The following is a 17069-nucleotide window of genomic DNA, read 5'->3' on the forward strand; positions in this document are numbered from 1 at the left end:
TTGTCCTCGTCCTCGTCCTCCTTGTGCTCCTCGTCGTCCTCGTCCTCGTCCTCCTCCTCGTCCTCGTCCTCGTCCTCATCGTCCTCGTCCTCGTCCTCGTCCTTCTTCTCGTCCTCCTCCTCGTCCTCGTCCTCGTCCTCCTCCTCGTGTTTGTCCTCGTTCACTTCCTCTTCCTCCTCATCGTCCTCCTCGTCCTCATTATCGTCCTCGTCCTTGTCCTCGTCGTCCTCGTCCTAGTCGTGGTCCTCGTCCTCGTCCTCGTCCTCATCCTCGTCTTTGTCCTCATCCTCGTCTTCCTCGTCCTCGTCCTCCTCGTCCTCGTCCTCATCCTCATCCCCGTCCTCGTCCTCGTCCTCATCCTCGTCCTCGTCCTCGTCCTCGTCCTCCTACTCGTCCTCGTCCTCGTCCTCGTCCTTGTCCTCCTCCTCGTCTTCGGGCTCGTCCACGTCCTCTTCCTTGTCCTCGTCCTCTTCCTCGTCCTCGTCCTCGTCCTCATTGTCCTCGTCCTCGTCCTTCTCCTCCTTCTCGTCTTCCTCCTCATCCTCGTCCTCGTCCTCATCCTCGTCCTCGTCCTCCTCGTCGGCCTTGTACTTGTCCACGTCCTCCTCATCCTCCTCGTCCTCGTCCTCGTCCTCGTCCTCCTCGTCCTCTTCGTCCTCCTCCTCCTCGTCCTCGTCCTTGGCCTCGTCCTCGTCCTCGTCTTCGTCGTCCTCATCCTCGTCCTCCTCCTCCGCCTCATCCTCATCTTCATCCTCATCCTCATCCTCATCCTTCTCCTCATCGTCCTTGTCCTCGTCCTCCTCGTCCTCGTCCTCCTCTTCCTTCTCGTCCTCCTCCTCCTTCTCCTCGTTCTCGTCCTCGTCCTCATCCTCGTCCTCCTCATCCTCGTCCTTATCGTCCTTCTCGTCCTCGTCCTCGTCCTCGTCTTCATCCTCATGTTCATCCTAATCCTTGTCCTCGTCCTAGTCCTCGTCCGCGTTCTCATCCTCATCCTCGTCCTCATCCTCGTCCTCATCCTCATCCTCGTCCTCGTCCTCGTCCTCGTCCTAGTTCTCGTCCTAGTTCTCGTTCTAGTCCTCGTCCTCCTCGTCCTCCTCGTCCTCGTCCTCGTCCTTGTCCTCGTCCTCCTCCCCGTCCTCGTCCTCGTCCTCATCCTCCTTCTTCTCCTCGTCCTCCTCTTCGTCCTCGTCCTCGTCCTCATCCTTATCCTCGCCCTCCTCCTCCTCCTGCTCCTCGTCCTTCTCGTCCTCATCCTCATCCTCATCCTCGTTTACATCCTCGTCCTTGTCCTTGTCGTCATCCTTGTCCTCCTCGTCCTCCTCCTCGTCCTCGTCCTCGTCCTCATCGTCGTCCTCGTCCTAGTCCTCCTCCTCCTCTTTCTCCTCGTCCTCGTCTTCGTCCTCGTCCTCGTCCTCGTCCTCGTCCTTGTTCTCCTCCTTGTTGTCCTCCTCGTCCTCGTCCTCCTCGTCCTCGTCCTTGTCCTCATCCTCATGCACCTCCTCATCGTCCTCGTCCTCGTCCTCATCCTCTTCATCCTCCTCGTCCTCGTCATCGTCCTCCCCATCGTCCTCATCCTCGTCCTTGTCCTCGTCCTCGTCCTTGTCCTCCTCCCATCATATATATTTATATATCATTCATTTATATAAAATTTTAGTTATATTACTTATTATTTAATTATTTTATAATTATATTTAAATTTATGTATAATTTTTATGAATTTATAATTTATAATATAATTAGATAATATGTAATTGTTAAGAAATAATTGCTACTAATTTTTCATATTTTTGCATGTTGTTTTATTAATATTATTTAATTAGATTTGTCGTTCATGACCTTTATTCTTTGAATATGTGAATAATACTTGGATTATTTCATATAATACTTACTTTGTAAAGGCATGGACAAACAACGTTATGCATTTAGGGAATACAACAACGAACATATATGTTTTAATTTTATATTAGTTTATTTTATATTTGAATATTTGATAATATTGTTGATTTATTTTTGTCAGGGTTGAGTCTGCTCATTGGAACTTAAAGAAAGTATTGGTAAACAGTATGAGAGATCTTTGTTCTTGCTGGAATGTCATTCATAATGTCATTATATTGCAACATAGTAAGATCAAAGCGTCGTTCAAAAACAGTCTTAATCTTATAAGTGAAGATTATAAAGGCATAAGATACAAAAGACTTGTTGGACAAGTATCCAGATATGCTTTGGGACTAATAGCTGAAGAATTAGAACAAGTAAATCTTATATGACTCGATAGGGCAAGATGTGGATGTATACTTAGACGGACCTACGGTGTCCCCTGTGTGTGAATTAGCACGTTATGCCCCTAGTGTCATTCCTTTGGGTGAGTTTCATATGATGTGGACAAGATTGTTTATTTCAGATATTGTATCAAATGAATCGTAGCCAGAGTTATCCATACAACATGAGCTTGATATGGTTAGAGAAAAATTTAAGGAAGCTGAGATTGGAGGTAAGGTGACAATTAAACAAAAGTTACTTGAAATTGTTTGTCCTACAATTACATATATGATACCTCCATTGCATAAAGTTAAGATGAAGGGTGCACAAAAGAAAATAATTCAGAGAACAAAGAGGTCTACAAAGCGTGATCCCTCATATTTTGATCATGTAGACACATTTCACTCAATAGATGTCGTAAAAAGGACGAGTCTCCCGATGTGACTCATAAGGGTACCAGATGACTGAATCATATGTCAATGCATCCAAATGTACCTTGACCTCACCCTGCCTCGATGACTCCCACTTTGCATCACGTGGTATGTCTTCGTCATATGAACACACTAGACGCCTTCTTCCCAAAGTAGGGAAGTGCTCATATATCCAACTCTATAAAATAGAAAATTACAAATTATATCATAATCCACATCGAAACATTTAAACCAAATCAAAATTTAAAATAAACTTATATTTGTAACAGAGTCAAATAACCTGTCATCTGTTTGGTCGAAGCCAAGTTGACATCTCCTAGTTGCTACATATATGCTAGTGCAGTGGCGCCTTAGGCATATCGGCCACATGCGTGTACGTCTGTAAAGAGAAAAAGGTAAGACGCGTGAATGGATGTGGTAGTTTTATCAGCAAATATACTTTATCCAACTACATGAACAAGTATGCCCGAGTAGCGTACTCCCACTGTTGCTACTGATAACAGTAATTCTTACCATTATCTATGGTGCATTTTTATAATAAATCAACTCTCTTTGAGCTTGAAGCTTGCTTAATCCTCTCTTTTCTCTAACTTTTGTGAATAAGTTTAGTCTAGGTTACACTTAATGGTTTTCATCACTAATTCCCTTATTTTGTAGGTAAATTGGGTGCATTGGAAGAGCATCAAAACCATCAAGGAGTTAGAACCCATGAAAAGTAGCAAAAGCATAACAATAGAAGGCATATGAAGGCAAATTTTCACGCCTGCGCGCCCCTCCATGGGTGCTTAGCACCATTTGCCTTGCAGTTTCCACGCCTGGGCGCCCTAGTCAGGGCATTGAGCCCCATTTGGTTCGCATTTCTCGCGCCTGGGTGCCCCATCCAGGGTGCTGAGCACCATTCCTTGCGCAAATCTGGTACCTGCACGCCCCATTCAGGGCGTTGAGTGCCATCTGCTGCGTCGTGCCTAAGCGCCCTCCTGTCTGGGCATTGAGCGTGACACTTGCTAACGTGGCACCCTAAACCTATTTAAAGTTAACATGCAACGAGGGTATCATCCTTTGGCGGCTGAAGCATGAAACATAGACTTTTGGAGCTCTTGGAGCAAGCTTGGGTGTGTCGGAGCTCTTCCTTCTACTTCCTTGGGTCTTCATTGCTTCTCATTTCCTCCATTTCTTCCATTGTAAGCTCAAGCTCTCCATGACAATGGAGAGCTAACTTCATTTTTTGTTGGGAAAGGATGTAACCTCTAAAGTTCATGTATATGAACATGTTTTGAATATATTAAGATTTTTTCATTAAATGCTAGTAGTTTTCTCTTATTCTTAATGGTTGTTATGTTTTTGGTCATTCATAACTTGAATTTTGGGGTTTATTTGATATTGGAAAATAGCTCATGAACCTTGACTTGGATTAACCTACCTAAAGGAAATAATATCTAGGAATAGAGTTAGGACCTTTAGTTATCATAAACTTATTTTCTTAATGCGGAAGTGATTATTAGGGTTTTCAAGAAATCGAAGTCTAATAACCAAGTCTAGGCTCTTTATTCCAAGGAATTGGGTTTTGAGTAATTTAGTAAGTTGATATTAGCATTTAAATGAAGAAGATGAGTTCTAATATGCATGAAAGTGAAGTGGGTGACATCTAACCCCAACATTACCATCTCATATCATCTTTAATCTCATTCATTTACTCTTGTTTTAGCTACAAAAGATCATTTTACATTTGAAACATTATGTTAAATTTTATTGCACATAAATCTCACTCAATGGGATCATTCTTTAGTCTTAATTAGTTAAACAATTATACGATCGTTTAGTGTCACACGAGTCTTAACAACTGCTCACAATGCTAAGCGTAGATCTCTCGAAGCCAGCTCAATCTGACTTTCGCACCTTGAGCTGCATGTAACTCAGCACCAGCTCTCCCGCCATCCACGCCTAAAAGCTCCACAATGGCACGTCTACTTTCTTCAAAATCTACTTCCTCCATATCACATAACTGGCCTAAAATTGAGAGTTGCAGCAAGGATGACACATCATCTAAAGTCACAAACATCTCACCCACGGGGAGATGGAAACTGCTGGTCTCAAAATGAAATCTCTCTACAAATGTCAACAATAGATCTCTATCGACGTAGTCATATGAGATGCCCACCAGAGACATTAGACCAGAACCATTAATGATGTCTCTATTGCCCTCGTGGCAGGATCCTAATCTGTTTAACTTCTTCCCATGGGAGATAAACTTCATCTTCCCCATTCTTAAAGAATAATATTTAATATAAAATTATTTCAACTAAACAATAATAATTGAAATTAAAGTTTTGCATTTATCCGACCCTGCCATATCGCATAAGCAACATGGTGAATGTAATGTGTCAATACTTAAGCGTCTATTGGACCTCCAAGAAATCCACCTTCAGCAACATCCTCATGATCCTCCTCCTGCTCGATATCATGTTCCTCAAATGCATGATCATCAACTGCATCCTCCTAAAACCTTACATCTCCATGGATTAGACTCAGCCGCATCACGTCTTCTATAAGAAGAACAGTAGGTCTTCTCCTTCATCTGTGAGGAACTCTCTCCGCGATATGAAGATGAACCTCCTCGAGTACGAGTCATGTCTATTTTAAATTTTTTTATTAACAACATTGGACAAAATATAAATCGACTCAAATAATTATGCAATTATATTATTTAAAAATCATAATAATTTGAAAAGAAATAAAATAAAATTGCACTAGTCAAAAAATATTAAATCATTCAAAACAATTTATTTAAATTCAAATAAATTGAAGTAATTCATTATAAAATTAAATAATATATTATTACAAACAGAAAAACTTAAATTTCTAAAAAATTATATAAAATTTAAATAATTATAAACAAAAAATTATTAAATATTTACCAACTAAATTATTTAATTCAAATTAAATATAATTAATTCAAATATTAATATACGTAATAAACTATTTAAAATAAAACAATTAACTAATAAACTATTTAAAATAAAACAATTAACTAATAAACTATTTAAAATAAAACAATTAAATAATAAACTATTTGAAATAAAACAATTAAATAGTAAAATATTTAAAATAAAACAATTAAATAATAAAATATTTAAAATAAAATAATTAAATACTAAACTATTTAAAATAAAAGAATTAAATAATAAACAATTTAAAATAAAAAAATAAAATAATAAACTATTTAAAATAAAACAATTAAATAATAAACTATTTAAAATAAAATAATTAATTTCAAATAATAATAACAAACAATAAAATGAATAAAAAAACATACAATAAAACGGTAAAACAAAATTAAAAAAAATGCATTAGGCATGTATCGGATATGCGAAACTGATACATCCTATATTGGATATTGGTTTCCCATATCCAATTTGTGCCTGTCGCGTTTCTCATCACAAAACCACGGACAGATCAAGCAAATCAGAGAAATTAAAACACTTTGTAATCATTCAATCTATATATCCAGTCTATAAACATGCTACAAACATGCAAAACCAGCAAAAAAAAAATTAAACCATGAACCAACCTCTGACAGCGTTTGAGCAGCGAACAATGGACGAAAATTGGAGGAAGAAGAAGACGAATGCCTGAGAAGAGGAGAAACTAAAATGTCAAAATGAGAACTTGTATTAGTGTGCGCACAAGACAACAAAGAAAGGAAAACTCAAATCCGAGAAGAAGAGTCTTGTGTTTATGTACCTCTGTTGCGAAAAAGAAGAAGCTTGCGGCTGTGGTGCAAAAACAAAAACTTTTATGTGCTCTGTGACTGTGTTGTGCTCTGTGAGAAAGGAGAGTAAGGCAAGGGTGAGAAAGGAGAGCAAGGGTGAGAAAGGAGAGCAAGGGTAAGGGTGTTGTGAAAAAGTACAGTGAGGTGAATTGCGATGCATAAATACACATAAAAGCAAGCTTCTAAAATTGGAACTGACTCTTAGAAATCTTTGACCAAATTTAAAAAATAAACAATTTTTAAAAATTAAAACATTTTTAATTAGGGTTAAGATTGAAATTTTATTAGAGTTTGGAGTAGGGCTGGGCATGATTAACTAAATTATACTAAACTATGGATTATCTATACTATTTTGTACTATAAAAACTAAACTACTTTTTATAAAAACTGAACTATACTTATTTGTAGTTCAGTTCAAAAAATCTGAACTTCTTTTATTAACAGTTTAGTTAACTACTTCAAACTATGTATTTTATTTTACTTTTGCTTGTTTAATTGTTTTGCTCTTCTTTTATTTCCAACAATACAAACATAAGAAATAAAGGCACGAGTATATATATATATATATATATATATATATATATATATATATATATATATATATATAATTTAGATTTTATTAATTTTGTTTTCTGTGATGACATAAGACAATTTTTTTACGTCACTTTTATATATATATATATATATATAGATAGATAAATAAATAAATAAATAAATATTCTTTTTCAAGTCTCTTAAAAAAGTTAACTATTATTATAATAATTATTAAAATAAAATGATATTATTAAATTTATACTAAAATAATTATATATTTTAAAAAAAAAAACTAAATTTTATTATATTGTAATTATATTTCAAAAACTGGTAATTATTTTTATAACTTAATAAAATTAACTATAATTGTAAAAATAAAAAGATAAAAGTGCTTATGTAAATAATTATAAAATATAATATTATATATATATATATATATATATATATATATGAGAATTCAGAAAAAGGTGAGAAGAGAAGAAAAATGAGGTTTTTATATTAAACTAGATAATTGTCAAAATAAAAATATTTCGAATAACGCAAAACTGAGATAAACAGAAATATTTTTTAGAGATTAAGTTTTTAATCTATATAAAATAATATATAAACAAATTTATATTATTAAATTAAACTATATTTAATATGAGAATCAAATTTTAGACATTTTATATTTTTAAATTAATAATAAATAGTAATGATAAATAATTATAGTTATTAATTTAATTTTAATAATATGATAAAATAGTACCAATAATATTTCATTAATTTTTTTAAATTTTTTATTATAATTATTTACTAATTCTAATTATATAGATTTATAATTTAATTTTTTTAAATGTTGTGATGTTATTGAATATTAATTTATTTGTTTGTAATTATTAAAAAAAATCAAATTGAACTAATTCTTTTAACTCTATCGATGATTAGCCATTGACAGTTGTACTAGTGCAAAACTACATTTATTTATTAGAAAAAGGTGCATTGTAGTTAACTGAATTGTTTTGTAGTTAACTGAACTAAAAAATAGTTTAGTTCAGTTTTTTTGAACTATTTTCTAGTGCAGTTCAGTTTTTTTAAACTATTTTATAGTTAATTGTAATAGATTTATAGTGCAGTGTAAATAGTGCAGTTTGCCCACCCCTAGTTTGGAGATGCTGGGTGAAAAGCTTGAAGGTGTAGGGTGAAACACTCAAACTTTTCAATTCTTCACCACACATTAAGATGCCTTGATTAATTTGTGTATAAAATCAAATAAGTTGAATCAATGTGCACATTCTATCTTATGAATAATTATTTATTAAATTTAAAATAGCAGTGAAAGTTATAGTAAAATTGGAAAAATATATTATTTTCACAATTTCCTTAAAACCTTCTTACCCTTTAGCATTAGTAGATAACTTTAAAATATATTATGTTATTACTTTTCAATAATGAAAAATAAACAGTATACAAGAATAATTTTACAAGGAAAAAATTATTTTGGCACATATACACTTAATTTAATATATTTATTTATACTCCTACATTAAAAAAAATTAGAAACAAATAAGTGTAACTTAAACCAAGATTCAAATACCCATTTTCAAATACTATTTTAAAAAAATGTTTATTTCAAAATCCATGATATTTTGAAAGTGTTTATTGTAATCTTATTTAATAGTATAAAAATATTAAATAAAATATTATAAATTCTAATAATGTATCACAGAAGATATAAAACATATAAAATATTAATATACTTATCCATTGTAATAATTATAACAACATAATGTAGACAACTGAAAACTACAAAAGTTGTTCAAAAGGAAGAAATTTATATACATAACAACTATAAAAAATAAATCATCACTTTGCAGCATCCTCACCTTCCACTAAAAGCATATCATCACCTAACTCATCATTTGCTCACATTATGAGTTGATCATTGTAAAAAGAACAAAACAACCAAAGAAAAATCAGAGTAAGCTAGTATGCAAAAGAAACATCTTTAAAAACATAACAAATATCAAATATAAGATACCAATCTGATATAAACATACACATATAGTTGACACTAGACTCAATTATCCCGACCTTTGACATAGGGCTTCATTGTAAGTATGCACTTGCAATAATATTTACACTCTGCATAACCATAAACACAAGGGTTATCACTCTACTACTCACAAAATTAGTCTCTTTCATGCCTCAGACCAAAAGTATAGGGTTGAGACCTCTTACCATTCTCTCCCTCACCTCATTCCTCTCTATATGAGTTGAATAGTTGGTAGTATATCAGGATACCTACTTTCTGAACTCCCATATGTCAAAGCATACACTAAAAATCATGATAATACATAATTTCTCCTTAAAATTCTATCAAAATCAATACCAAACATAATCATAACAAATATCCTCATTTTCATACATACAATTATCATACTCGCGAGCATAATAAATTATTACATAAATCAATATCAAACATCTAAAAAGAAGAAACAAAACAAGCATATAAACTGACGGTTAGAGGTGGCACTCAATGGACGAAACCTCTCGCACAAAGGTGGCGCTCAACGACAATCCTAACGCTTAGTGCCAAACCTTTCGCAAGAAGTGACGCTAAGCAATAATCAAGGCGCTCAACATCATTCTTTTTACAAAAAGTCGCGCTCAACGACACCCTCCTATCGCTCAACATCCTAGAACTAAAATTGCTCCAAACTTACCGTGCAACATGGTGCTCAATGGTGCCTTACCACTGCTCAACGTCAAAGTATACACAAAAATGGCCACTCAACGGTGAAAATGGACGTTGAGCAGTCTGGAACAAAACTGCTTCCAAACTTACAAAACTAATATTGCGCTCAACGCCACACTTGTACTACTCAACACTGTACCAGGAATTCAACATACTTAGATTTGCGATTTAATTTAAATGAGATCTGATCAATTGCTCAAATTTGTATCCTTTTTCCATAGAAATGGTTCAACACATTTTGTATACATTAAACTCATACAAATTTGTACAATTGTTCAACTCTTCAATTCTCTCAATTACAAACACAAGCCAAAACTCAATTTTACTAACAAACCATGACATTCAATTCAACACAAAACATCAATCAAATTCAACAACATACCAATATCAATAAGAAATATTCAATTCGCGCACATTAAATCAACTACCTTCTCGTACCTGAATGAAGATCCAACAGCTCTAGAACCCTTAAAACACCTTTAAATGCATAAGAAACCCCATATGCCCCTATAAACAGTATAAACACGATTAGGACACACCGCTAGAACAACTAATAATTTATAGAAGACTTAGACCCCACATGTAAATTAGAACCGTCTACAAGCACTAAAAAAATGCACAAACTAAGAAAATGAGTAGAAAACTAACTTACTTTATCTCAGGAACCAATCAAATAGAATTAAAAAACTTGTCTCAAAGATCACCCTAATGATTTCCGATCTTCAAACATATGAAGTGATAATTAGAAAGTTTAGAAAAAGAGTAAAAAACTCTAAAAGAAAAGAAATTTAAAAAACTGATATAGTATAAAATAATAAAACTCTTTTATAAAGCTTAATTTATACTTAAACTTTTATTATTAAAATAATTAAGTCTCATTATTTTATCACAGTATTAATTTTAAAATATAATTGGGTCAAATATGAATCCTTCTTTTAAACTTTGATACACTTTGATCATCTTCTTTAAAAAAACTATAATTTTTAGTATTCCCAAAGTAAAGTTAAATTTTATCGAGGGCGCCGACCCAGGTCTTGAAGGTTTTATTAACTTCGTTCCACTCGTTCGAGGCCATGCAATTGCCAAAGAGGTCGAGTAACGCCTAAGGGTTGTATGAATCGGAGGACGCGGTTGTAGAATCCGATGGGAGCGATCGCATGGTCGGAGAGATGGGAGGAAGGGCCAGGGTTGCGCCAGTTTTGGTGGTAGAGAGGGTTGTCAGAGGCGGGGTTGGGAGGGAGAGGAGCAGGATCCGCCAACTGAGGCTCCTACGAAAGGAAGGGGAATGTGGATATGGTTTTAATGAGGGAAATTAGGGCTTGCCCGCACTAAGAAAGACTACGACACTTAGAGATAGCGGGACTGGAATTGTAGAGGGAAATGGGAAAATCTGATTTAGATAGATATTATGAATAGTTTTTCAAAACCAGTCATAATACATTACCAAAATTTTCCACCCTCTCATGTATTATAACAGCTATCCAAAACTACTTCATAATACATTTTTAATTTATTTACAAGTTTGTCACCGCGTTTCATATTATGACTGATATCCATAACTTTGTCATAATACGTTTTGAAATTATTTACAAGTTTGTCACGCGTTGCATATTATAACTGGTTTGCAAAACTCCATCATAATATGTCTTACGTTTATTTCAATTTTGTCATTGGTCAACCTATTATGATTGGTGGTTTTCACCCGTCATAATAGCTCATGATAGAATGTTTTTTTCCACTAGTGTTTCGCTCCTTGCAGATGGTTTCATGCCATCAATGGAGGTTGAACTAGTTCAATAGTTGTGCGATTTGGGATTTTGCAGGTTTCCATGGAGGAGGCTCGATTTCGCGAATTGAGTTTTTGCGATTTGTGTTTGATGATGGTGAGCGAGGAAGATGATGAAGGTTGCATGACCTACTACGATGGAGGATTTCTGTTTAGATTTGCGGTTAAATGTGATCTACGCAAGTTGGGTTCTGGTTCGAAAAGGTTTGTGATTATTGTGCTAATTAGGGTTGATGTTCAAAGCAAATTTGGGAATTTTAAGTTTCCTGCAGGTTCAACGGTTCTGTGATTTTTGGAGTTTCACTTTGTAGGTTCTCGCAAATGTGGAATTCTCTGGTTCGAGATGAAGAAGATGAAGAAGATCAAGATGGTGAGATGTTGATGTTGGTTCTCACGGTGATTGCACAAGGATGGAGATGCAGGTGCGACAATGCATAGCGATTTGGGCTCGTGATTTGGGTTTGATTCATTATAGTTGAGGGTTTCTTTTGCAGATTGAGTTTCCTAGTTGATTCGTGGTGGCTTGCGTGGTTGCTAACGGCGAAGCTCAAGGTGGTCTGACGACGTGGGGAAGATGGTGGCCTGAGTGTGGTGCACGACGACACAATGGCAAAAGGAAAACTAGGGTTTATGTTTGGGGAAGATGGTGATGACGTGGCGAGATGATGATGTAAATCCTACCACTTTAAGCTCTCCTATGTGACAGGTCATTCCATTTTTCTTACATGGACTCCATGTCGTTAACGATTCAGATGTCGTCAATGAAAATGATCAAATTGAACATATTTTACATAAAAGGGAACACTTTGAACATCGAAAAAACTTGATGAGCACTTTGAAAACAAGTGACAAATATAAGAACCAAAATAGGTATTAAGTTTGATTTAAAAATATTACTTTCAAATAATTTTATTCTCGTGTATGAAAAATAGCGACGAAAAATATAGGGACCAACACTTAACGTAAGTTAAAAATAGTGAAACTTAAAAATAATGGTCTGTTACCGTAATGAGCAGTGTCTATTCGTTATTCAATATGTAACAAAAAAATTTACTTTTAGGATATCGTATAAAAAATATTCGCTGATATATGTGAATACTTGTATTTAAAAAATATATTTTATAAATTTTTAAAATAAAATATAAATAAAATTAAAAAAATATATAAAATATAATATAAATTAAATTAAATATAAATTAAAATTTACTTTTTATTAAATTTAACCTAATCAAATATGAAATAATTTTAATTTTAATTAAATTTAACTTAATAAAATATAAATTAAACTTTAAGAGTGTTTTGGGGCTGAGAGAAGTTCCTAAGTTGAACCGGAGGTCAGAGCACGGAGGTTTTGAAGCAGAGAGACTTTGGAGTTCTGTTTTGAGTCGGGGGAACGTTCGCAAAGAGTTTTTGGAAGATTAGCTAAGGAGAAAACCGTAAGGGGAGCTAACCTTGAGTCTTTTTGTTTCTGTATGATCTTAAAATTGGTATATGGATAGGATTTTGATTCTCTTTATGATTTTAGAGTGAAATGCTGCTTCTATTGTATCTTTGAAATTGATGTACGGTTTGGAATTGGGGTATGCTTCTGTTTGGACGATTTTGAATAGATCTTGTTTGTATTAAGTATTTTGAATCGGTGGAAGTTTTTTTTTTAGGTATACATATAGTTTGAAGATTTTAAATCTGTTTATGGATCTAAAAGGAGATTAGGTTTTTGATATGAAATTTTGAGTTGTACTATTTATCCGCTGTCTTTTATTTATATGTTGAGTCTAGATGTTTATAAGATTTGGATGAATATGGGTTGTTGATAGAAGATGAGTTTTTGGATGTCTAGAAGTTCTGTATGATGAAAGGAATAGTCGGTATAGCCCGAAAAGTAAATGTTCGTGATTTTGGAATAGTAATTTCGTTGGAGCGAGTTAGGTGTGACAGATTTAGATGTTTTGGGAGTTCTGGATGTTCGTTTTGGACGTTCTTTAGGTCGTTCTGGGGGTTTTTGACCCTTCCGGAGCCATTTGTGAGGGTATCCAATCTGTTTGACATACTTAAGGGTTCGAATTAATAGACCATAAAGAATTATGTGTAAATAAGTGATATTAGCGTTCGGTCGTTGGTGTAGGTTAAACCTTGATTTATATCGTTCGGTTGATATTTGATTGGATAGTTTTCGATTAAGTATTAATCTTGTTCTTTTTGTGTGGTGAGGTATTCTTTTCGGTTAAGGTTTCTATTCATCCTAGTATGATAATTTAAAGGAATTATTCTATGTTGTTTTAAGGGTATATGTATGTCTTATCATGTTGGTATTACAGTAAAAAGGTATGTGATTCAAAGTAATGGAAAGTGTGGTTTTACAAGTAAGGTTAATGGTCGTAATTCCATGGTCTTCAAGGAGAAGATACGTGGTGGTGCCCTTATTGTGTGTGGAATGATTTGCATGGGAGCTCAGTCTTGGGGGTTATCCTGAAACTCCAATGGTCTGTCATTCTCAATTAGAGAGGATTGATTCATGTGGTGAGGAGTAGCAGGAGGTCCTAATCTTGGAGGCTTCCAGTATGCTCCAAGGTGAGTAATAACGGACTAACCTCGTGAGTGTGGTAGGGTGAAACCCATTGGCAATGGCTTTGCAAAGCAGTAGAGGCCACCACGAGTGCACGACCCACCATAGCTCGGCAATCATTCAAGTCCGGACGAGTCAAGTGTCAAGTGTATTAAGTCAAGTGTAAAAGGGTAACAAGTCATGTGTATAGTTTAATTCATCTGTATGTAATTGCATGTTGTATGTGATTGTGATAATCTGCATCTTGTGTATGATTTGATAACATGATTTTTGTATATCTAGCTTACCCTTGCTTGTGTGTTTGTGTTTGCTTGGGTATGCTTTTTCTTTTGCGATGATCATCCACTTGGATGGGAGCAGATAGCGAGGATGTTCGTGTGGAGACAACTTTGGAAGGAGGTAGCAATGCTGCTGTTTAGTCTTCATAGGACTTTCTTAATAATTCCATGTATTTCGGAATACCTTTCCTTTCACGTTTCCAACTTAAACTCTTAGTGTGTTTAAGTTTTAAATTCTGACTCTATTTGGGATGATTGTAATCCTAATTACTCTAAACTGCTTTCACATATTATGCATGATGACGTCTTATTTTATATGCATGACGTATATAATTTCGGACGTTACAGCGGACACGGGTATTTTTGTCATCCCTTAACTTGTTAAACATATTTTTAAAGTATGTAAAATATTAATTTAATTTTGTTTTGCAAAAAATGCATCTGAATCAAAACTAAATAAGACATCTCAATTTGAAAATTTAAAATAATGAATTATAAGTTTATGAATTTTTTTTATTATATATGGTTTAGGGATGACAACTACCTAATCCATAATAAAAAAAAGTCTACCTATTACCTCCTAAATATCCGTTTAAAAAATATCTGCGAGTATTTTAAAATCCCTATATACCCGTAGATATGTAAACAAATATATTTTATAAAATTTTAAAATAAAAATTAAATAAAATTAAAAAAAATATTAAATATAATATAAATTAAAATTTATTTTATTTTTAATTAAATTTAACCTAATAAAATATAAATTAATTATAATTATAATTAAATTTAACTTAATAAAATATAAATTAAATTTTAATTTTTTGAGTAATTATACTTATGAGTAGATGTAACATGCACTCGACATATTTATAAGAGAATTGAAATATTCGTTATCCGCTTTTGACGAATAATAAATATTCATGAGTACAACTATTCATTGCATATTTTATATGTGATATCAATAAGTACAAGTATTTTTCTCATTTTTAATGTTATTTTTGTCCTTTTTTAATGTATGACTTAAATTAATATTTAAATTCTATCAATTATATATAATTTTTTTAATAATCAATATATATATATATATATAATATTTAGTAATTGTAAAAAAAAATTACTATGAATTTTATTATAACTAATTTAATATTCTTACATTTTTACTAGACTTCATGTTTCTTTCATCGGGTTTAGATTCTATCATAATATACTAAATATTATTTTATTAAATGTTATAAGTTTTATTTTCTAAGAAATTAATGAAATTAATAAATATATTATAATCAATACTTATATTAAACTATATATGATATATTTTATTTAATAACATAATAATAAATATAAGTATGATATAAAATTATTAATTTGAATATAATAAAATTACAATATATTAAACTATCTAATAAAATATATAATTTTATATATAGATAAATAATATTTTTTAAAATTAATTAAAATTTTGTAATAATAAGATCAAATTTACCTTAATTCTATTCCTAACCTTAATCCTATTTAATTTGAAAGAGAGCTTTGAATAGTGAAATTTTTTTTGTTACCCTACCTGGTGTCAGAACCCATTAAAAACCCACTAAAATCCCAAGTAGTGGAAGCCAAGTGTCAAGGAGAGAGTCAAAGTTTCAGATAGTGGAAAACAGGTGGCTATAGGAGAGTGGTCGTTCGGTTTTAGTAACGACAGTATTTAATGCCAAATTTCAAATGTCGTGCCACTTCTGCATGCTTTTCTTCTTCTCCAAACTGCTGAAACCATTTCCTCCTCCTTCTCTCTAAATCTCCTTCATCTTCTCTCTAAGAAAATCTCATCTTTCTTCTTCCGATCACCGCTCAGACACCGTTTGAACTCTCCTAGCGTCAAGGGCTTTCGTTTAAACCGATCGAGTTGTGGTTCTAAGCCGGTGAATTCCTTTCTCCTTAGCACGTTCGTTTCTTCTCGCATGCAAATCCAGATTTCTGGTTGCCTGAGCGGATCATCTTATTCTGAGTATTTCTGGTCTTCTGTTTGGTTCAGTTCCTTAAAGCGTGACTGACGAACGTTAAGGTCTTTGGTAGTGGTGAGCTATATTCTGCATCTGTGAGCGTTCGGTTACGTTTAGAGGTAAGGGAAGCTTATATAATTTGATTAAGATTCTTGTTTTGAGTGGTTGTATGTTTGTATGATACTTTGTTTGATTATTTGATGAGTATGAAATATGCGTGTTACTCCATGTTTGGATGTGTGGATGGATGATTGATAAATGGTGTGAACTGAGTTGAAATAGGGTTGATCTTCAAACTGCTGTATTCTGAGTAAATTCGGTAAGTGTGGTCGAGCGTCATTCGTGATCGTTCGATTCTTCATGAAAGTGTAGCGTCTTAACTGAATTCTCATGCTTTAGGGATATTGTCTGAGAGTCATTCTGTAATACTCTGCAGAATTATGTAAACTGTAACCGAGAGTCAGTATTAGCCGTTCAGTTTTCCTTTGAGCGTCCGTCTAAACTAAATTCTTCTTCTAAAGAGAATTTCGTTCACGAAGATCGTTTTATAATATTAGATATATGTAAATGAGCGTTCAGCCTAAGTGTAGTTCTCCTTTAGGTTTCCTAAACAGTTTAGTTAATGTATTCTATACTACTTAAAGTCGTAGATGTTATCGTTATTTTTCATTAAAAATAAGTGTGGCGCAATTGTATATATATATATATATATATATAT

General features: G+C 33.6%; 2 protein-coding genes across 2 annotated transcripts in view; both read right to left on the reverse strand.

Annotated features, from left to right (window-relative positions):
• Positions 1-2560, reverse strand: part of LOC108327329 (uncharacterized) — a 4526-nt gene extending 1966 nt beyond the window's left edge. The window contains exons 1-2 of the mRNA XM_052872535.1: positions 2555-2560; positions 1497-1607 (exon numbers count right to left, since the gene is read on the reverse strand). Of these exons, the coding sequence (XP_052728495.1) occupies positions 1497-1607; positions 2555-2560 (117 nt within the window). The remainder of the gene's footprint in view (positions 1-1496; positions 1608-2554) is intronic.
• On the reverse strand, positions 1868-6633 carry LOC108327328 (uncharacterized). Its single transcript, XM_052872951.1, has 3 exons — positions 6432-6633; positions 6259-6319; positions 1868-2868 (listed from the first exon to the last, which is right to left on the reverse strand). The coding sequence occupies exons 1-3, from the start codon at positions 6617-6619 to the stop codon at positions 2665-2667; spliced, it is 453 nt and encodes a 150-aa protein (XP_052728911.1). The 5' UTR covers positions 6620-6633; the 3' UTR covers positions 1868-2664.
• Positions 6634-17069: the final 10436 nt, after the last annotated feature.

This window comes from Vigna angularis, chromosome 2, assembly GCF_016808095.1.
Source record: "Vigna angularis cultivar LongXiaoDou No.4 chromosome 2, ASM1680809v1, whole genome shotgun sequence".
Lineage (NCBI taxonomy): Eukaryota > Viridiplantae > Streptophyta > Magnoliopsida > Fabales > Fabaceae > Vigna > Vigna angularis.

Coding starts and splice junctions, on each gene's coding strand:
- LOC108327328 (XM_052872951.1), bottom strand. CDS start 6,619: ATGCATCGCAATTCACCTCACTGTACTTTTTCACAACACCCTTACCCT. Junction 6,320..6,431: donor TCTTCTTTTTCGCAACAGAG/GTACATAAACAC, acceptor TCCTCTTCTCAG/GCATTCGTCTTCTTCTTCCT. Junction 2,869..6,258: donor CTGCTCAAACGCTGTCAGAG/GTTGGTTCATGG, acceptor TCTATTTTATAG/AGTTGGATATATGAGCACTT.